Raw genomic sequence first — 21,890 nt, 5'->3', positions numbered from 1 at the left:
TAAATGTCTTTCTGCAGGTCATTTCACAGCTGGCAGGTGAGAGTTAATATAATGATCAGTAATAAAAGATTAATGTGTGATGCAAGCCAGGCAAAACTGCAATGAACACAGGCAGTATATAAGAAGGGCATTACTTTTGCAGCTTCAGATTATCACGTTTTACTAAAAATAAATGAGCACAGCAAAGGGCCTGGCTGGTGATTTAATTCCAGCAGGAACCAACACAGTCGCTCGTTGCAAATCCGAGTTGAGGAGTTCATACAAGACCCAAAGTGAGAGGAGTTTGGGACAAAGAGCTAAAGAGTCTGGAGAGGCAGAGAGAGAGAGAGGGCCCTGCTGCTCTCAGGGGTTCAGCTGCAAAGGAAAGAGCCAGCAAAGAATGGGAACAGTGGGGCTGGAACACTCCAAGTAAATGAAATGCAAGGAGGAACAATGAAGCTCCTCATGTCCCCACTGCTGCACAGACCCTGAGTGAGCAGGAGAGCTCGGAGCTCCACGGGGTGAATTCTTAGTCAATAGTGCACTGTATCATTCTACATTTATAGAAGATGAAGCATTACCTAGTAGGGAGAAAAGCATCTGGAGATGAAATATTGACGACCTAATCCATTTACATAATTAGCCTTTTTCTACTAACAATTTAACCAACTTATTTATTTGGAGATCAAGCAGCTACTGCTAATGAATTTTATACAAAGAATACTAATAATGACTCCTCTGGAACATGAGAATAATCACAGCAGGAATTAGCTTTCTACTTAAACATCTTTCCTTTGCAACATATCAATCTAATGTGTCCATAGCACCATTAACAACCAGATACATTGTTCAATTAAATTACAAAATGAGCTGCTAAGCCCTAGTTATGTTTCTTGTTTAATTTACATTGCTTTCTGCCTATCTGGGGAGATTCGTATTATAATATCCACTGAACTTTAATATGTACCATAATTATTTGGGTTGGGATAGGATAATATGGCTGTCACCTGTAGAATTAATGGAAGCAATTTCACAAAATATTAAACAGAAGACAGCCTGCTTAACAGATGAACTTAGTACATGTTCCTACATTTTTCCCCATAATTTTCTTTTTTTAAGAAATAATGCTGCAAAGATTTTTAGGCTGCCCTCTTTGTTTTGAAACAGTTTATGTAGTACAGACACATTTATGTAGCACACGTTTATGTAGCACAGACAAATATGAAAAGCCATCCAAAATGCAGTAACCTGGAGATAAGAGATACAGGTATGAACACAACAACAGGAGAGTAATTCTGCCCATATAGCTCTAATAAATGTGAGATTTATTCTGTTAAGATTCAATCTTTCTATTTAAGGGCAATATGGAAAACAAAGCTAAACCAGCATGTTCACTTTTCCTATGAGCCACTGAATTCTGAAACACTCCATTCTCAGCTTCTAACTGTGCCCCTGCTATTATTCCTTTCCAGTTTGTAAAACACACATTTCCATGACGGATCCAGTCATTTCAGTGAGCACAAAGCATCCTGCAGTTATTAACAGTGCTGCCAATTTCCTAGAGATTTAGTGCAGTGCCACTCTTGGAAAACAGGTAGGGAACAAAAGTGTGGCAATTACACTCACACAGACCTTTATGACCATTTCATCTCCACAGATATTTATCTAACTCTGTGTTATTATCTTCTGCACATGATGATGAACTGTAGCATTGCATAGTACTTATTGACAATTTTAAGATGATAGTAAGTAAAATGTATTTATGTCTTTATTGCTGTAATTCACTGTATCTGTCATTATTAAGAAGACTTTTCTCAATGCCTTGTAAAACGTTAAAGCAAGCACTGTTTTGTTGTGCAGCAGATTCTCCAGCTCTCCTTTTTGCTGTGACACTGCAAGAGCTGCAGGGGATGCAGAGGGTAAAACAGGCTGATCTAAAGTGGAGCTGCCTGTTCTGTCCCATTGTCCCTGTGCTGTGAACACAAAACCAAGGAAAGCCATTCAGACTCTTTAAAGACCTCGTGCCTCACTGAAACCAGTAGGTCCCCAGGCAGGTGAGGGCAGGGATGAACAAACCAGAACAAACCAGTACAGCCAGTACAGACCAGGGCTGCCCAACCCAAGGGAGCAGCAGAACTGCAGCTGGATACAGCAGCCTAATGTTTCCCTTCCCTTATGGAAGGGGGATTAACATGTTTAACCTCCCAGGAACCGTTGGAAATATGGGAATTTCCAGGCTAATCCAGTTTGACACTGCTGCAGCTGAGCTTTCCTAACTGGCTGTTTACCTTTTCAATTCTGTTCTCATTCAGCCTTTCACACATCTTCATTTCTGCTCTTCTGCCTCTCCCGTCAGTGTCTTTTACTTCCCTGCTCTGGGATGGGGAAGGTGAGCCATTCCCAAGGGTTTTGCTTGGATGCAGGTCCAGAATATGATCTTCCCTCACTTCTTTTCCACTTCTCCTAACTGATTCTGTCTTCTTTTTTAATGGTCCTCTTTCCCAAGTAACATCTCTCTCTGGAGTGCAAATCTCTCTCACTTTTCTCCAAGTACAGATCTCATTAGTCCACACTCCCTTTGCTCAAAGACAATCCCTGTGAGCTCCTGCCATGTCTTTCCTGAGGTGCCTGCTCTGCCCAGTCTCTCCCTGAGTTGCCTTCTCCAGCCCCTCTCCAAGGCAATCAGCAGCAAAATCCTCTTCCCATCTCCTTTCCTCAACCCCAACAGGGATGCAGGCTCTGGCTGGGAGCTCCCAACAGCTCCAATACTTCATCAGATTGATTCATCTACAGCCAGGAATCCATCAGGGTGTGCAACAACCAAATGAGGAGAGTAAAGAGGCTCTGTCAGCCTCCCCCAGCATGGCCAGAACTGGGAACATCTTGGGATTTAAGTGTGGTCACCACTATAAAGGCCCAGCCTGCCCAGTTGCCTGCTTTAGTGAAAAAGTCTCCACAAAGAGAGAAACAGGAATTATACAGTACCACATGTCTGGAAACAGTCTCCAGATGGAGAATGGGGAAGGGAGGCACACTGATGTCTTCTCCTCTAAATTACTTGGAAATAATTAGTATTTCTTCAATATTCAACCCCATGCAAACCCTGATATAAACTCCAGAGGTCCCTCCGATTAGAAATGTCCATAAAATGGAAACAGGGAAACTCCATGTGTAATGGGAAGGAGCAGCCTTCTGACCATCCCACAGGGCTGAGGGTTGGATGTTTGTGCTACCATGACCTGCTGATTATTCAGTGAAGGCAGAAATAGAAATTCCAATGAGCTTTGTTGCATTAAAATATAATTGTAGCATATGTCAATACAGAGCTAACAAAAAAGGGAACATAGAGGACCAAGTGCTTTAGCACAACATCCACTAGTGAGCTGTGCAAACTCTGGTGCCACAGGCCCCAAGCAAAGTGCTCCTGAGAGCTGCTTTAACTGCACTTCCCAGCCTTTGTTAGCCAGGATTAGCTGGAGGCTAAGCCAGCACGTGCTGCAATCCCTCATTGACTTTGCTGTGTAGTCATTTTGCTGAATCCATGACACCTTGGTAAAACAATATTATCATCTGCTCTGATCGATTCAGGGGTGAAGGCTCTCGTTTATAAATTTTGAGGATTTATCACCTTTTGCTGGTGGCTGAGATGGATCAGTGCTACAGCAGCACAGAGGAATGAAGGAGACATTAAACTGCTGCATTACTTACTCTTGAGGATATTAATTTGTATAAAGATAGTTCATTTACATATCTTGTAAACATGTAATGCTCTCTATTAAATTTATCACTGTAAATATCTAAATTAAATTTAATCCATTAAATTTTAAAAGTTATATTAAAAACCTCTGTAAATGGAGAGCATTGCCAATAAAAAGTAATAACATTGCCACATTTATATTGCTTGAAGTGCTTCAGAAGGATGAACCTAATTGGAGCAATAGAAACATAACATCATTTTTCAGGGAGGAAGATTGTCCTAGAAGAGGTATAAATATTGACAGTCCATGGTGAAAATGAAAGGCTTTGGGGGTTGATTTTTACCTGTCTCCTATATAGCCAGCTGTACACAGGCATTTTCCTGTCACAGGGTCACAGTGTCCTCCGTTGTGGCATGGACAGTCCTGGCTGCAGTTAATTCCAAAGGTTCCAGGAGGACATGGCTGTGCACACACCAGCCCCTGGTAAGGTTGTAGAAGGAACAATATTTCAGTCAACATTCATAATGCAATAAATTTCTCTATGCAGCTTGGAATTTTATTGTCCTTCTTGCTAAAACTAAATGTAAGAGTAGCAGCAATATTTTATCTGCATGAGATGTGCTAAAGACAGTCTGAAAACTCCACTACCATAGTAAATGCCTGCCTGGCCTGACTCCAGAAGGGATTTTTCTCACCACTGCACACTCAGGGATAATTCCCTTCCTTGGATCTCCCCCACACACTGCAGCTGGGCTTGCACTGCCCCTTGAACAGCCACACAAAGATGTGGGAGAAGTTAAAGGCAACCAGAGAAGTCTCCAAGGCTGTTTGTAGACAGCTGCTCCTGGGGTTTTTGTGGAATGGAGTCTGAAAAACTGTTGGGTACATGCTGCACAGAGGTTTGGGAAGGAAAGGATTGCTGCAAAGGTTGCACTAGGAGGGTGGAGCTGTGCTGGTACTGATGGTCTGTAATGGTCTCTCCTGTTCAGACAGCCTCATTCATTCAATCCAACACAGCGGCTGGAGACGCCTCTGCTGCCCTTCACACCCTTCACTCTGCTCCCTCTGCCCTCTCCAGCCCCACATCCACCTCCCAAAGCAGCACAGAATGGATCTTTGGGAAAGCCACGGAGGGGCAGGATGGGATTAAGGATTAGGACAGCTGCAGAAAGCCCTCAGTGATGGCCCAGAAGCAATGTGAGTCCCCACACGAGCACTGCAGCAGCCTTCTGGCCAGAAGAAGGAATTTTGGAGTGGAATATCTGCCTAATCCCTAAGCAGTGACAGTAAGCAGCATCCAGCATCCTCCCAGCTCCTTATCCCCAACCTTGGAGCCACTTCTCAGTCCCTGACCTGCCTCAACTCCACATCCCATTTTATGCTCCCAGCTCTCTGCTTTCCTGTCTCTTTATTCCAGTCTATTCCAAATCCCTGTTGGAGGCTCCCTTTTAATCCTTTCCTCCATCCAGCCCCAACTGCTCATCTCTGAGATGTTCCCTCCTTCCCCTCCTGCTAAACCAGCCCTGGGAGTGAAGCAGAGCCAGACAGTCCCTGCTGTGCCCCCTGGCACTGCTCACAAGTAAAGCAGCTCCCAGGTGATCCCTGCTCCAGCTGTTCAGCCCCAAGGCAGGGAATCCTCACCCTTGTGTGGGGTCCTGCCTTTGGAGAATTTGCCTGCCAGACTCGGGTGGTTTTCCTCCAAGCATCCCACAATGTCCCTGCCAAGTATCAAGGCCCTACAAGGATTTCCCCAGATTTTCTTAGAAGTTGTATGACTGTTTTTCTCCCTGTAAGCAAATACAAAGCCTGAGGCTGGCATCCAGCTGAGGAACTTCAGCCAAAACAAGTCTGGCAGTGCTGGGATCTGAAGTTGTGGTCCTATAATGGAAAATGTTTGGCATCTGCAGCAAGTGGTTCTGCTGCCAGTGCCACCACAGTGCCCAGTGTGAGACAGAAACATTGTCTGGCCACAGGATTATTTGGGTTTAATTTCTCTGTTTCCCTAACCAAACCCTGGGGGCTCTGGGTTCTGAACAAAGCACGTATCAGACACAACTTATTCAAAATATAAACCAGGAATATAATGGCTGCTTTCACTCCTTGGGGCTTGGGAAGTTTAGCTGTATCAACAGCCCAAAAGTGAAGAGGCTGCTCTTCAATGTCACCATAAAACTGATACTTTGAGCCTTTCCAACCAGGGCTATATGGCTCTCTGGCTGTAAAACAGACAGGTTGGCCTCAGTTCAAGAACTTTCAGATTACAGTGTTAAAAACTGGTGTCTCTGGACTTGAGTAATACACAACACTATATATCTGAAAACCTAAGTGTCCATTTATCTTGATAATAAATACTTTCTCCCTTCATGTCTCAAAAGGAACAGGATTTCTATCAACAAATGATGAGGAAGCAATACTGTGGGATGCATCCCCCCGAGCTAAGAGAATCTTTAGCTGTAATTTTTGCATTAATATGTACTAAGGGAATTCAGAACATCCCTCTCTAGAGGATCAAATGTCAGATCAACATTTCCTGCTGCTTTACACCTAATCAGCAAAGTTCACCCCATCAGCACCTTTTTTAAGGCCCTGATCTTATCAGCTTCTGCTTTTGACATTGTTTGCTGTATTTTGTAGGACAGAAAAGATTTTTTCCTGCTCCATTTTCTCAGACACCCCCGCGTTTAAAATACACAACAGAAAGAAAAATAGACAAAAATACAAATGATGCTTCACAATGGCCAGAATCAATAAGAGAGAAGTGATGAGCAGAATGTGCTGTATTACCACAGCACCATGATACCCTGGGAAGGGGGTCTGGGGCCAAACAGGGGGCATTGCCAGTGACAAATGTTCTGTCATATCAGGAAATATTGCTGCCTTCCTGAGCACAGAGATCTGGTCCTTCAAAAGGGCTTCTGAGAAGCGTTGTAAATGCTAAATTAACTTATCTCCCCACTTCCTGAGAGTGCTTGGAGAATTTAATACTGCAAATGAGAAAGATGTATAGAATTAAACCTGCAAATTATTAATGAGGCCCTAAAGCAGCCACCCACTAAATTTCACAGCCACAAAGGCACAGAAGTTGAAAAGCCCAACATTGTCAACATTCTGTTGACTGTTCAACAGTAGAGGCTGTTGGCCACCATCCTCCTGGTAAGAACCCATGGGGCAGTAAAATCCCACAGGACACCATCCCTGGAATTCATGCTGCTGGGAGACTCGGCACCGGTGGGAGGAAAAGATTACAAGTCATAAAAGAAGCAGGCTTTGAAGATGGCAGATCCAAGGAAGAACCTCAGAACCCCAGGATTTCCTTATTTTAAAGTCACTGCCTCCCCTTCCCCATCCCACCAAATCCTAAGGGAGCTGAGCTCTTGTTAATAAGCCAGCCTAGGAAAGGATAAAAGTTGCAGTTCATCCAGCAGCAATAAGTCCAAGTGGATTTGCACTTGTATAAATCTAGGGAGAATTCGTTCCTTCCAAAATGATGGTATATTCAATATATATGTGCAGTCTCAAGCCTCAAAATCAGCAAGTAAAATTCCTGGTGTCACAGAAATCCATGGTGTGAAATAAAATGAATGCTGTCTAGCAATCCCATCTCGCCTGCTCGTTTACAGCCCCCTCATGTCTCACTTCCCAAACCATTCCAACCACCAAGAGTTAAAAATATAGCATGAAAACATACTTTTTATCCCTCTCTGTACACTGAATTACCAGCTTTTCATTAAAACCCTGGAGAGACCCTTTATACTTAAAATCTCAACATTTACAAGCTGAGTGCTTTTACTTATAATTTCAGTTTCTTTCTGCAGAATACTTGATCTCTCTCTTCAATTTTCAGTTATGCTTGTTTCAAACATCAATTGTTAACTCTAGGGTTCCTCTAGGGACAGAGCAGCCAACAACACAGTTTTCAGAAAAGTCTCTCTGGGCTCCTAAAAATGCTTAAAAGGAACTCCAGGCTGTAAGGAATTGGGCAGGACTGGGCCAGAATATAACCACAGCTTCTGTGCAGTGCTCTGGTTCTTCTTAGATTCTGTGTTGCATCCTAAAGGACATCTAAAAATTCCTGTTCTATTCTGATATTCTTATTTGTTTAGTGATGTTTTAACTTTTAAAAAGAAAACTTCTGATAAAACACAAGTAAGGAAGAATGCAGCAAAACAACTCAGATGCTGAGAAATCTTGGCATGGAGGAGATGAGATGAAAAAAAAGTAATATTTTTATGTGAATCACTTTATTGATCACTTCTTAAGGGGTAGTGCCAGAATGGACTGATAGGCCCTCAAAAATATGTGAATTGCTTTTCTAATGCTCCAGCACTCAAGGAAAGAACCTTTTCTTTGCCACCACTGATTGCCAGGTGAGAGCAAGGGGCCATATTCAAACTTCTGGAAAAGTTTTGCCTTTGTCATTTGAAATGGAATAGCCTCATCACCACCCTTGCCATGACTGGTGTTAGAGATTCCAGCTCTCCTGTTAGAGACATTTTCCACCAAAACTTATGGACAGCAATGTTCTCATTGCTGATGTACAGCAACATCTCATAGATGGTACTTTTGAACTCAAAGCAGTTGATGTACAAATGGAAAGGAACATAAACCTCTCTCTCAGCTTTTGTATGTTTGAACAGATAGAGGTCCCCATCAGAAGTCACAGTTGTGTGATGATCTGCAGGGCTTTACATGTAAAAATAAAAATTCTGAGTACTTTCATGCTTTAAAATTCAGCAACTTTGCCAAGAGACTAATTGTCAGATACAGGAAAAATGCCAGGAAGTTTAGTACAGCTAAATGGGATGAAGGCCTGTGAGACTTGGCACACCCCAGAGAGTTCATTATTACATTATTGATAAAGCTGAGGACTTTGAAGATGCTTGGCCTTGCTTTCCTGACACAAAGGATTAAAGGTTAGGGCAGTTGCCTCTCTGCAGTGCAAGCCCTGACATAAGCAAATCTCTGGCAATCAATGGCAGTAGTTCTGGGCAAGGACACTGAACCTGCCTCTGTACTCTGGGCTCAGCTCTGCTGCTTTCCTGAGTCACAGATTCCCCCTGGCTTCTCCCTCTCCCCTGAAGGGTAACAGGACACTTTGTGCCCTCTGACAATGCTGAGCTGGGGTTTGAGCTTTCTGTCCTGTGTGAGGGCACTGTCTAAGGCTGCAGGGAATATTCCCAGTAACTGGAACTCACAGACAATTCATCTTGTGGCACACTGTTGTTTTTAAACTCTGTGATGGCACCAACCAGCCAGAGAATCACAGAATCACTGTGGCTGGAAAAGTTCCAAGATGATCAAGTCAAGCCCACCACTAACCCTGGTCCCCAGATGCCACACCCAGATGTTTTTGGAGCACCTCCAAGGAAGGTGGCAGGTCCCACACCGGTGGCATGTCTTTGCAGGTACTGTGCACACCCAGCAAATGTGGTGCCAGTGTGGGAATTGTTAGAGCCTGGCTGACACACATCAGCTGAGACAGTGAAGAAGGAACATGCAATTCCAAGGCATGAGTGAGGAGCAGCAGTACCCACCATCCATCCAGCAGGACAGGAGCACTCCCCAGTGATATGGTGACAAACTCCCCCGTTCTGGCAGGGGCAGCGCAGCTCGCACTGGGCCCCGTGGCTGCCGGGGGGACACAGCTCCTCACAGCTTTGGGGAGAGAGAACAGAAAACAAAGAGATCATTTTATAGAACTTACAGGAAACAGTAAATGAGGAAAACCCACAACACAGGTTATCATGGGAGTCCTCATGCAAATGATGAAATCTCAGTAAGGCTTAGCTGGCACTGCCAATTAGCTGAGATTTCTTTTATTTCTGCTGGGGCTTTTTATGTGCCATGAATCCAGCCCTGAAAGGCTGATGCATGTGTGTAACCTTTATGCATGCACCAAATCCCACCCACCTCAACAGGACAGTCCATAATCATTAAAACAGCCCAGGAAAATATGAGCTGCAGGATGAAGCTTTCAATGTGAATTATATGACATGACAATAAAAGAAGCTGCAAACAGAATAAAAGGATGGGATTAAAAGGCTTGAAATTTCTCCAGTCACTACTGAATGTTAACATTTGCTGTGTATAATGGACTGGCAAGGACTCAGCATCATTTAAAGGCTATTTAAACTCACTGAGTCTCTCTCAGTACTCGTGGGGGGCAATGTGAGGGTAATCCCTGCAAAACCCAGCGGCTCCTACATCTGCACATCAGAGCCTTCAGAATCGAGGTTCTGAAACTACAGGATCTTGTCCCCTTAACTGACTGTCCTCTGAGGAGGATGTTCCTACAACATCAGGGGCTGGCCCTGCTGAGAGCTGACACTCTGATGTCAAGGGGAGCACTCCCAAGAGTAAACAGAGTCCTTAGCAGTGAGTGTTTCCATGGCTGAGGTCACAAGTCTTAGAGGAAATCAGGTACTAAATAAAATATTCACAAGGCCTATCACTTATTTATGAGGGTTAACTCTGTCCTTATTTTTTACCTTCCCCTTCATGCAGGTCAACAAATAATAACAGACTGCAAAAGCATTAACTCACCTGCAATAGATCTCCAACCAAATTCAGAGACTAAATTCTCTTTTCCCCTTAAATAATTCTGAAAAACTTAATTACTTCTGAAACTACTGAAAGATCTCTAATGAGAACTGATGATACACTGTGGGCAATTTTAAACAAGAAACTATTGCTTGCTGTCCTAAAATTAATATGCAGATTTTGTGAATCCTACTGGTAAACTTTCCATGTGGTGGATGGGGATTTAGCTACATGATTCTCGTTAAAGTTAATAGGAGTCACACGGCTAAATCCCTGCTCTCTGTCCTTAAAACTTACCCCCTAGATACTAAGCTGATATAGTTAACAGCAATGCTTTCTCAGTTAGATTGAAAGTCAAATAAATTGGGGATGGAAAAGTCCCATTTGATGCTGCACTGGACTGCTAATGAGGAGAGAGTCCAACCGCATATCAAAACTCTACTGTAATTTGGATTGTATTCATATTCTGAAATTAGGAACAGGCAAACTCGTTGCACAAGTTGAAAACTAGAAATGTTTTTTAAGCTTACTTTAGCACTATATTTTATTTTAATAACATGGAATCATAGAACTCTAGAATGGTTTGGGTTGGAAGAGACATTGAAGCCAGATCCAACTCCCTGACATGGGCAGGGACACATTCCACTATCCCAGGGTGTTTCAAACCCTGGCCTTGGACACTTTGAGGAGCCAGGGGCAGCCACAGCTTCTCTGGGCACCTGTGCCAGGACGCCCCCACCCTCACAGGGAACAATTCCTTCCCAATATCCGATCCATCCCTGCCCTCGGGTAGTTTAAAGACTCTACCATTTGTTCTCCCACTGCACACCCTTATCCTAAGTCCCTCTGCAGCTCTCTTGAAGGCTCCGTTCAGAGACAAGGTATAACCAACAGCAAGAACAGAGCTTCCGTTCATTCATCCTCTCTGAAATCCGGTTCCCTGACTCCTACAAAGGCCAGTGTACAGCAGGGTGTGAATTCAGCCGATGACTCGCGTTAAACGCTCAGTTCAGGGGAGCCCCGCCGCGCCCCTGCCGCACTTACAACACGCCGGTGTAGCCGGGCGCGCAGTGGCACTCGCCGGTCTGGTGGTCGCAGGTGGCCCCGTGGTGGCACTGGCACTGGAAGTGGCAGCCCTTGCCGTAGGTGCCCGGCTCGCAGAGCTCCTCGCAGCGCCAGCCGCGGAAGCCGTCGGCGCACACGCAGGCGCCCGTGATGGGGTTGCAGAGCGCTTCGTTCTGGCACTGGCAGCGGTTGCTGCAGTGGGGCCCCCAGTGCTCGCTGTCACAGCCTGCGAACACACACGGAGTTACCCAAGGGGGGACACGGGGCTGCCTCACCCCACAGCCCCGCCTGCACCTCGGCCAGAGCCTTCGAAGGAACCCCCAAACTGATCCCCCAGTCTGGCCTTAATATCTGCCCGCCCCCTGCCCAAGCTTCAGTATCTGCCCCCAGACCCAGTGTCAGCCTCTTCCCCATACCCAGCTTCAGCATCCCCCCTCTAAACCCAGCTTCAGCATCCCTCCCAACCCAGCTTCAGCATCCCCCCTCTAAACCCAGCTTCAGCATCCCTCCCAACCCAGCTTCAGCATCCCCCCTCTAAACCCAGCTTCAGCATCCCCCCTAAACCCAGCTTCAGCATCCCTCCCAACCCAGCTTCAGCATCTGCTGTCCTGACACAGCTTCAACATCTTCCCTCTTTACCTAGACTTTAGGGTACAAGGACACAATGGCAGCACTGTTACACCTAAAGTTGAGGACTTGTTTAACATCTTATTGGATCAGGCCCGAAATCTTTTAATATCCTGTTTCTTAGTGCTTTTAGATTGCTGGAAGGAATGAATTTATAGTGGAATTAGATGCAGAGGGTCACATCCTGCTTGCAGTGCACTTAATGGCAGGTGGTGTTGACAAGCAAATCCTGTCGATTTAATAATGTCATCAAATATTTTTTCTTTGTTATGTTCCTGTAAGATAACATACAAGATAATCTAAAGAATTATTTCTCCTTGGGTTTTTTGGGGGTTTTTTTTGTTTTTTTTTGGTTTTTTGGGTTTTATTTTGTTTTTGTTGTGTTTTTGGGGTGTGTTTTTTTTTTTTTTTTGTTTTTTTTGGTTTTTGTTGTTTGTTTTTTCCCCCCAATTTATTTATTTATTTATTTACTTATTTATTTATTTACTTTTGTAGTCTGCACTAAATAGATGAGAGGAAAGAAAATAACACTGGAGACAGGACGTCCTGAGGCTGCCCAGGTTCAGGGATGAAGGTATGGAGTGAACACATCAGGTAATTCCTGTGCTAATAACAGCAACACAGAAGGATCCCAAGCCCTCTGGCCACTGATATGGAGAGGAGGTTCCCTATGGAATGCATTAAGGCACTGGAGAACTCTTCATGTGACAATCCTGATACCTTCTCTTTTGATACCATGTAGAGGATGGGAGAGAGAACAGTTTCTGAGCCTTATAGGAGCAGTTTATCCCAATTTGCTGTCGAAACAGCACCTGTACAACATCTCTTTGAGCTGTATGCACGGAACAGAGCTCAAGCAAACACCTGAAGTCAAGGTTTCCTCAGTAAAAACTCAGCAGGAAAATAAGATTTCTTCAGCAGCCCTACCATCCACTTAGCAGCCTTTCCCCATAGCTGAGGCAAGGATGAAGAAAACCCTTATCCTATCAGAACAGACTACTGGGAAGGACACAGTTACTGTTTGCTCCCCAGGTACTGCTGGCTGTGCTCAGAGCTGGTTTCAATTTCACCACCAACACTCCTGCTCATGGTACAAATCCCACTGCCAGGCAGGGGGAAGAGTGGAATCCCAGCAACAGGGCTGTCTTCACAAACTCTTTTTTGCAAACATGGAAACTAATCCCAGGTGACACGCGCTGCTTCTCAGCCCTGGATCTGTTTCCAGGATTAGCGAGGTAAATGTAAAGCTCACTTAAGCCTGCTGCTTTTGTCCTAGAAATTTCATAGCCCTCTTCTTCTACAGTACTTGGCTATAAACCCCCACTGGAAAACTGCCTCTACTCATTAATTTTGGCAATAATTTTATTTATTATCCTTCATTTTGAGAAGGAGGATATTCATTGGTCAGTGTGAAGATATCCAGCAGAAAAAGAAGACAGCTCTTACTTAATTTGCTGATCACCAGTTTACAAACTTGTGTTTCTTGGGCAAGTGTTAAAAGCTGAAATAAACCCCCAGAAGACAATTCCAAGGTCTCCAAAAGATCTACAGGGTGTTAGAGGCTGCAGGTGCAGAGGTATCATCTCCTGCAGGAAGCAGAACACACCATGTACCCCTGTGCACAATCCCACTTGTGCCTCTCCCCAGATCGTTTATTGCTTTGCCTCACTTCCCCCACAGCTGGAAGCAGGGATGATAGTTCCTCTCTAACACCACTGGGAGCCAAGCAAACAAAATCTTACTCTTTATAAGACTTAAATTATTACTGAGAATCTGTGGGAAGAGATGATCTATCTTTATTTCACATAGACACTTGCTAAGGCTGTGTGAGCCTTCTGGGGCAGGGTGCGAAGCTGCTGCAGCTGCTGGAGTTCCCCGGCAATTTCCATTCCAGAAACACTCATTTGTTTTCTGCACAACTTGAACATCAAGGAATGCAGTTCTGCAGCTACATAAAGGACACAAATCTGAACCACACAAGCCCGGCTGATGTCCCTCAGCATAGGGGAGTGGAGTTCAGGAGTCAAACTGCATCCTGTGTTCTCTGGGAACTGATTCCTGCCTTCCCATACCTCACATCAGAGCCCCAACTGCAGGCTGTGGCTTGTTCTGAGCTGATACACCTCCAGTTGCAATTAATTTCTCTAATATGAATAAATAACACTCATTAGAAGATAGTATTCTATCCTTGCTCTTTCATGTCTCAGGTGGGTGCTCCAAGCATCCAATTTGTCTGCTGGGTTTGTGTTTTTCACTTTGAAAGAAAGTGAAGAAAAAAGAAAACCATTTGTAGGAAGGGAAAGCCATTTCCCATCATTAGCTCAAGCATCTTGTTTCAACAGTACAGTGCTTGCCTCAAATACATCTCCTTTTCTGTAAATCCATCCTGTTTGAACATTTTTTTACAATCAGTGTTTGCTTCCTCCCTGTAGCAAATTTCACCTCACAATCTCACCAAGGGGAATTGAGTGAAATATGACAGCAATGTGTCAGTGTAAAATTTGGATAATGCAAGTCCATCCTCACCTACTTTTACACTGCAGTAACCTCACATGAAAATAAGATCCTTGTGCTCAAAGTTTATCTGTTCTTGTTACTTTTCCCCTTTCCTGTAAGTCCCATATTGCAGTGACACCAATGATTGTGGAGTCATTTCACTGGAACATTGTGTGATATTTATATAATGATATAATGATAACTCTGAAATCTGCACTGTGGGCACTTCTGTAGCTTTACTGAGGTAAATACAGGGATGATAAGCTAAAATCGAAGTACTTATTCATACAATCAACTCCACTGAGCTCATCAGGCTCACTCAGGTGTGAGACTACTTGAGTGTGTAACTGGCTACAGGACTGGGATCCTGTAGTAGCTCCTGTTAGAAAATTATAAAACAGAAGAAACAAAAGACTTCAGCAACCAAAAGGTATTTTTTCTCTATACATCAGTGTGGCAAATCCTGGCTTGTGTGCCAGTGACTCCAGGTTCTGGGATGGAGACAGAGAGCAGAGCAGGCTCAGAGCCGCGGGATCCTGCTGCACTGTGGGATCATCAGCAAGTTGTCCCATGGGTAAGGATAGACAATTTTAAACCCCAGCCCCAGCCTAGCACAGTCTGATCCTGTTCTTGTTGATTGCCTCAGTGTGTTACTGTAATAGAGATAAATAATAACAGCAACAACGTGTGAACAGAGAGCTGATTAAAGCTCACACGAGCGCTCCGCTGTAAATGCAGATGCCATTAAAAATGTCAAAATGATACAGAGACTTTAACCAGACCATCAATAAGGAAAGCAACCTGAGAGAGGTGATGTCAGGGAGGTACAAATGCTTCCCTTAACTGCATGTGGGGATGTCAATACGATGAGGGATGAGTCTGAAGCAGCCCCTGTTCTCCTGGGAGATGCTACATTGAAGGGAGCTGCCATATTTCAGGTATGTGCCCACAGTCCCTGGCAAATGTGCTAACTTCCTCACTTTCTCACCTCTGGAAATATGGCTGGATAAGGGCTGCCACCAATAAAAATGAATGTGACTCTGTAAGGGATGAGGCTGGGTGCCCAAGCACAATCACACTGGAGTGCACAGGGTGCTGTGACAGGAGAGGGATTCTCCCCTCTGAGGAGGCTGCTCAGAGCAGTACCAAGGGTTTTCCTCCTGCTGTCATCCCCACTCTCACACTGAAACCTCAATTCCTTCCTGAAGTGAAGGCTAATTCCTGCAGGCTCTGCAAATAGAATCATCAAATTCTGGAATCCTTAACATTGGAAGAGACCTCCAAGATCACCAAGTCCAACTTTCAATACCCCTGTGCCTACTAAACCATACCATGAAGTGCCACATCTGCTTGTTTGTGAACCCTTCCAGGGATGGTGACTCCACCAATTCCCTGGGGAGCCTGTTCCAGGGCTTAACCACTTCTTCAGTGAAGAAATGTTTCTGCTGTGGTTGTGCATGCATCCTGTTAGCAGTTGTGTCCTGGTAAATCCACATTGACATAGGAAGGGCTGCTCCACTCCCCAAGGGCTGATTATCCCTGTAGGAATGATTAGGGAATTGCTGTGTTCTGGGTCAATAGAGAACACCCAGCACCCGATGCAGCAGCACAAGTCAGGCACAATGAAGCAAACACAGGAGCCTGAAAAGGTAACACATGAATAAAAGGACTCCCAAGGAAAGGGTGACATTTATGGAGTGACTTACCCCAACGAGGGAGAGTCAAAAGCACTATTGCAGAGTTTTTCCATCACTGCACACACACTATTAATATGGAAACAGCACCTTTTATCACAGCAGCACCACAACCTGTGGTCTCAAGGTCTGAGTTTATTCTGTTCTCATCAGCATCAGCCTCCCTGTGGCTCTTTTATAGCTGGGGACCAGTTCTGTATTGCAGGTCTGCAGAGTCAGTGGGATGTTCACAAACATCCTGCACAAAGCACAGCTGAAAAAATCCCAGGGTCTGATTTCCTCGGCCCAAGGATTCGGGACCATATTGGGCTGATGGGGAACTTCAATTAATCCACACTTTAAAGAAGCTTTCTGCAAATTTGCTAAAGCACAGAACGTGCTCATATTCAATAATCAATATTCTGGAATATTTCCAAATTCAGTTTGTAATGTTTAAATGAGATACTAGCCCTTAAAATGCAAACAGGAAATAAAATTAACTTATTAAATCTAGGAGGACATGGTTTAAGAGAGATTATTTTAGAATTTGCTTTGAAATTAGGACTAGATTCTCTTCTTAATGCAACTATTCTGTTGTAAAATGATTCTATGCATACAAATTGAGGTGAAATGTGGACTTAACTCTGGGTGGGTTTTTTTTGTCTAATTCAGTTTTGGAATCAGATGGTTGACCCAGCTAATGCAAAGCAGGCAAAGAAGCAGCAAAAAGTAACATGTAATAAAGGAAAATTAAAAATAATCAATTAGTTTTTTATTCCTGCACTTTATTCAGCAGAACTACAGCCCTGAGTTGAGCTGTGTCTGCTTCCTGCACCAACATGACTCTTTTTGGGCCAGTTCAGCACCTTTGCAAACAGAAGCCAAGCAATAGGTTTGGAACACAGTCCATGAAGAGGGAATTCCCCTACAATGACACTTTCCAGCATTTTGTGCTGGCTCTGAGCAGCACTGAGCTGCTCAAATGACACCAACACACTGCTAAAGGCATGAGCCAGATCACTGACAAATCACCTGCTGATCTGTTTGATTCTAACCCAAAAAACCTCTGTCTTATGAGACTGATCACCCTTGGAAGGTTTAACACATGTTAATAACACTCGAAATAACCCAGATTTTCAGAAGCGCCCTTCAAAAATGTTCTTCCAAATGCTTAGGGCCCAACATTCTAATTCCATTATTTCACCAGCTGGGACATCTTCCACTGTCCCACACCCAGGGGTGTGCTCAGGCATCCTTAGTGAAAATTCACCTGTACTCAATCAAGCTCTAAAAATGCAATTTGCAGACACTCAGTGCCACCCCTGGATAACTCATTACCTGCCTGCGTCAAAGATTCCAACCATATTAAAAGCAATCTGAAATTAAAGACTTCAGGGCCTTAGCAGGACTCCTCTTACAATTTTTCCTGGGAGCAGCCAAGGGCCACTGGCTGTTTAATCTCTGTGCAGTAAGTGGCCCATGGGGAGGGTGAGACCCCTGTGCTCTCAGTCCATCACCCACATGTCAGGGCTTTGCTCTGTCCCTGCTGATGAACCACCTGAACATCAGCCTGATGACATTCTTGAAGAGATTTTTCTTATTCTTCATTTGCTTTCATTTGGTTCCCCAAAGCAAACAGGGAGCATCTCATGTAAATAAGACATTTGACTTATGGAGTTGGTGTCACAGAAATAAAATGTCAGATTAAAGGTTGGAAGGACAGCAGTAATTCAGTTCTTGAGCCTATAAATTATTATATTTTCTTTAATTATGTGAACACAGGGTACCCTGGCACTTGCTGATTTCTGAGCTTTTAGCTTTGCAGCCTTAAGGTTCCCAAACCTGGATTCCTTTTATCTCCAAAGCCAGACTTTCAGTCACAGCTCAAAGAATTATAATGAAGAAAATGCCAGCCCCAGTGTTTAGAACTCTAAGACTGCCCAGAGAATGTATTTTGCATACGTAAATATGCATTTGTGTATCCACCCAAAAGGAAAACCCCTGGGGTTAATCTGAGGCTGGCAGGAATCAGTCTCCTCCTCCCAGTTTATGGATCAGTCTTCATCAGGTAGAAATGGAAAGCTGGGAAGGGAATATCAGCTGATTTTCCCCAAAATGAATATATTATTACTCACAGGAGGAAATCTACCTCATTTTGTGTTTAGGGTTTTTTTCTTTCTTAAGGACAGGAGAACAGATTTTCATCCTTCAAGAAAGATTTTGCTGATTCTCCCTGAAGTTCCTGCTCTGGATCAGATACGGAACATGTGGCTGATTTGGGCCCTGATTTAATCTTGGATGATGATCTCATTAGTCACTGACTCTCCAACATGTGGTACCTAATTCAGGCTCAGCACTTTAAAGATCCTGCAGTTTATTTAGTATCCTCTGAGGAAACATTTGCTTTCCAAAGTAATTATTGTTTAAAGAACATTCCTACGGTATTCTGTAGAATGCTTACAACAGTTACCTAGCTGGAGGTTTGTCTTTTAGATAAATGAAAACAAAATCACTCCAAGTCAAAGAAAAGTTAAAAGTTGGATGTCAGCCTCATCAAATCCTGTAAGGAACTCAACATATTTTGGAAGCAGCAAAAAGGAAGAAGCAACTTCTACTCCTGACAGATATCAAAGAGTGCCGCTTACAGAATTTCTACTATGAGCTATTTTGACAGACGCTTCAAAAGAAGTGAAAATTAGAACATTAAAAAACCTGAGAATATTTCCTATTTCTTTTTGTAGAAATTACTGCTCTGTTTAATGAGCCTTTAACTCTACTGACACTCTGGATCTTACAAGGAGTTTAAAATCATGAAACGCTTCATAAGGGAGCGACAACATTCTATACAACACTGGCAGCTTGTCTTCTCATTATAATTTTTGTGAAGAAGATGCTGCATTCTTTAAAATGTTTTTTTAGCATCATATTAATGGGAGGCAAAGTCTGTTCTTTAATTAGAATTTTACTGTGGTGAATTAAAAAATACATGGGCAGAGTATCAAGAGTCTAATAAAACTAAATGAAGACACTATCTTTCCTCTGCATGAAACCCAGCAGTCTTTGCTCTGGCAAAACTTCCATCAATACTTCATTATTATTGTCTAGGACAGGCTTGTAATAATAATATCTGCAAGTAACTTACTTCCAGATTCGGTCCTCCAACTGGGTAACACATTCTCTCAACATCTGTAATGGACTTTAGATGTTTTCATTGACTAGGTAATGAAATTTTCTGGTAATGTCTCTGCACAGAAGAAAACCCAGTTTTGCCTGTGAGAAAGGGGAGAATATACTGGATACGCCTAAAACACTGTAGGACAGGGATAGGGAGGATATGCAGCCTTCAAGAAATGAGTGTTGGAGGGGCTCAGGGGTGGTGGCAGCAGAGCAGCTCAGAGAGGGCTCTGTCCCCAGAGATTCAGAGCTGTTAACACAACAGAAGAGCCTGGTGTGAAAAAGCCACATGTAATATCCACGTGGGCTTCTTCCTACTCCTACTCCAAATAATCTAAATAAACTACCAAGGCAGCTGTGGGAGCAGAAGCAAACCCCCCCTCAGTTCAGTAATTCCTGCTGATTTTGATGCAGTTTGGAGCGGACCCACAGGGCCACTGGGAGCTGCAGGAAGCTGCCCAGGCTGGCTGCCCTTCAGTCACATCCTCCCCAGCTCCTGCAGCTGGGCAGGACAACTTCATCCTCCACCTGGGGAACCCAGCATGTGGAATGCAGCCTGATCCAACCCCTGGAGTGACCTTTCCACCCTGTGTGACTGCAGAGGATCGAGCAGGACCAACCCTGGCTGGCCATGCTCCTTGTTTATGACAGCTCACACACCCAGCCTTGTTGAAGGTCACCCTGCTGATGTTTTGCCAGGCAGGCAGTATCTCTTTATTTGCAGTTAAATCAGTGCTTAAAGGAGAAAAACTTCTTGTCACAACAACAAGGGGTAGAAGATGTTCCTTCTCCTTGTCCTTCCCACGCAGGGATGTGTCCCTTCTCTTGCAGCTGCCAAGCAAAGGGAGCAGAATAGAGCTCTGGATTTGCTGAGCAGGATTGGGCAAGCAGTGGGGGAAATCGAGATATGGATATGGAAGAAATGCTGTATCTACCTCAGCATCTTCAAATTGTACCGTAAAGTTTCCCCTTCAAGGGAATGGATAAGCACATCCTTCATGCATAAGGTAACTTGCAGCCCTGACTCATCAGTCATTTTTAAGATGGTCAATAAGCAATTTATTTTATTGTGTTGATATTGAAACATGAAATAAACACTGTGGATTGTGGTGTTCACTTTTATTTCCAACAGTGTAGCTGGAGAGGAAAAAGAACCACGATTTCTCTTCGCTACAATACCCTCCTAATGACTATTCACAGAATCCTGGAACAGTTTGGGTAGGAAGGGACCTTAAAGAACTTGTTCCACCCCCTGTTATGGGCAGGGACACTTTCCACTGTCCTAGTTTGCTCCAAACCCATCCAACCTGGCCTTGGACACAGCCAGGGATCCAGGGGCAGCCACAACTTCTCTGGGCACCCTGTGCCAGGGCCTCCCACCCTCCCAGGGCAGAATTCCTTCCTACTATCTAAGAAAAATCTCTCTTCTTTTAGTTTAAAACTTCTTCCCCTTGTCCTATCCCTGGGTCACTGCTCTTCAGCCAAACAATATCGGCTTAAAGGATGCTCTACCCCAGCAACTGAATCTAGGAAAAATCTTACCTTTTCTAGTGTGAATTCTGTTACTTACATTCAGAGAATTAGAGCAGCAGAAAGCCCAATGGCCTTTGAAAAGGGGGTATCTTTTAGATCTAATACAGTTCAAAGGCTTGAAAAAAGCTAGGTGCAGGTATCCACACCAGCTACTTGCTGTTCTCTTTTCTTCTCGGCATACTTGAACCTTCACATGGCTCTTTAATGTACCTAATGTCTTCAAGGTATCTTAAATACACTGCTGTCTTTCTCTTATAAACCATTAATAGTAATGTCCCTTTCAGGCACAGAAAAAGAAACATTTTTGTAAAAAAGTCTTGCCCTGTGTGACCCAGTAAAAACTGGAACGTTCACTCATCTAAACACATTGCAAGACTCAGCACAGTCTCTGCAAAACCTTTTTGATATTTACCAACAGAAAATGGCAAGTCTGAAACTACTGGTGGAAAAAAAAAGCAAAAATACTTAAGTATCAGATTATTAAATTCTCTTTTCACATCACTCAGGCACGGAGATGTGGGATGTGCTTTTAATAAAGAGATAATCATGATGCAGACAAATACTGCAGAGCTAAAATACCAAGAGCCAAAGCCTGTGTGTCCCTGGGTGTGTTGGGAAAGGCAGAGGACACAGAGCTCAGCATCAGGAAAGGTTTATGCCTGAAAAATTCCAGAATCCTTAGAGCAGCACCTCAGACTGCACCACTGCTGCAGCTCTCCTGCACCACTTCTTTAGGATGCAAATGCTGAGAGAGCAGAGCAGGCTCAGCCAGCAAAGCACCAGCCCCGAGTGCTGAGCAGAACATTCAGGTACCTCTGCCTGTGTCCCTTCAGCTTCCTTTGCCCACCAGTGGGGCTTGGGTTTCCTTGTGGAGAACCAGGCAGGAGGAGAAAGTCTTGTCTTATAAATTATTGAAATTGGATGTCTAAACCTTGATATTTTATTTTGACTTCCCAACATGTTCCAATGTTGTTCACAGAAGCGTAAATTAATGCCAATTTCTAAAGCAGAAGTTGCTCCAAACTGGGAAGTGAAACTTTTTTGTTATGATGTTAAAAACAGACAATTCTTAAACTGTTTTACATTCTGAAAAACAGGCTGATCA

The 21,890-nt window shown here is 43.8% G+C and overlaps 1 protein-coding gene across 11 annotated transcripts in view; it reads right to left on the bottom strand.

Annotated features, from left to right (window-relative positions):
* MEGF11 (multiple EGF like domains 11) overlaps positions 1 to 21,890 on the bottom strand; it is a 266,626-nt gene that overhangs the window by 81,591 nt on the left and 163,145 nt on the right. For all 11 annotated transcript variants that reach the window (XR_013775891.1, XM_079318187.1, XM_079318184.1 and 8 more), the window contains 3 exons: positions 11,262 to 11,508; positions 9,212 to 9,332; positions 4,021 to 4,157 (listed from right to left, as the gene is read on the bottom strand). Coding sequence is in view for 10 of the 11 variants with exons in the window: in XM_079318187.1 (XP_079174313.1) it covers positions 4,021 to 4,157; positions 9,212 to 9,332; positions 11,262 to 11,508 (505 nt within the window). In the remaining variant the exon portion in view is untranslated. The remainder of the gene's footprint in view (positions 1 to 4,020; positions 4,158 to 9,211; positions 9,333 to 11,261; positions 11,509 to 21,890) is intronic.

The sequence above is a fragment of the Erithacus rubecula genome (assembly GCF_903797595.1).
Source record: "Erithacus rubecula genome assembly, chromosome: 14".
Classification (NCBI taxonomy): Eukaryota; Metazoa; Chordata; class Aves; order Passeriformes; family Muscicapidae; genus Erithacus; species Erithacus rubecula.
Note: the sequence above shows the minus strand (reverse complement) of the source record. Positions and strands in the feature narration are given on the sequence as shown.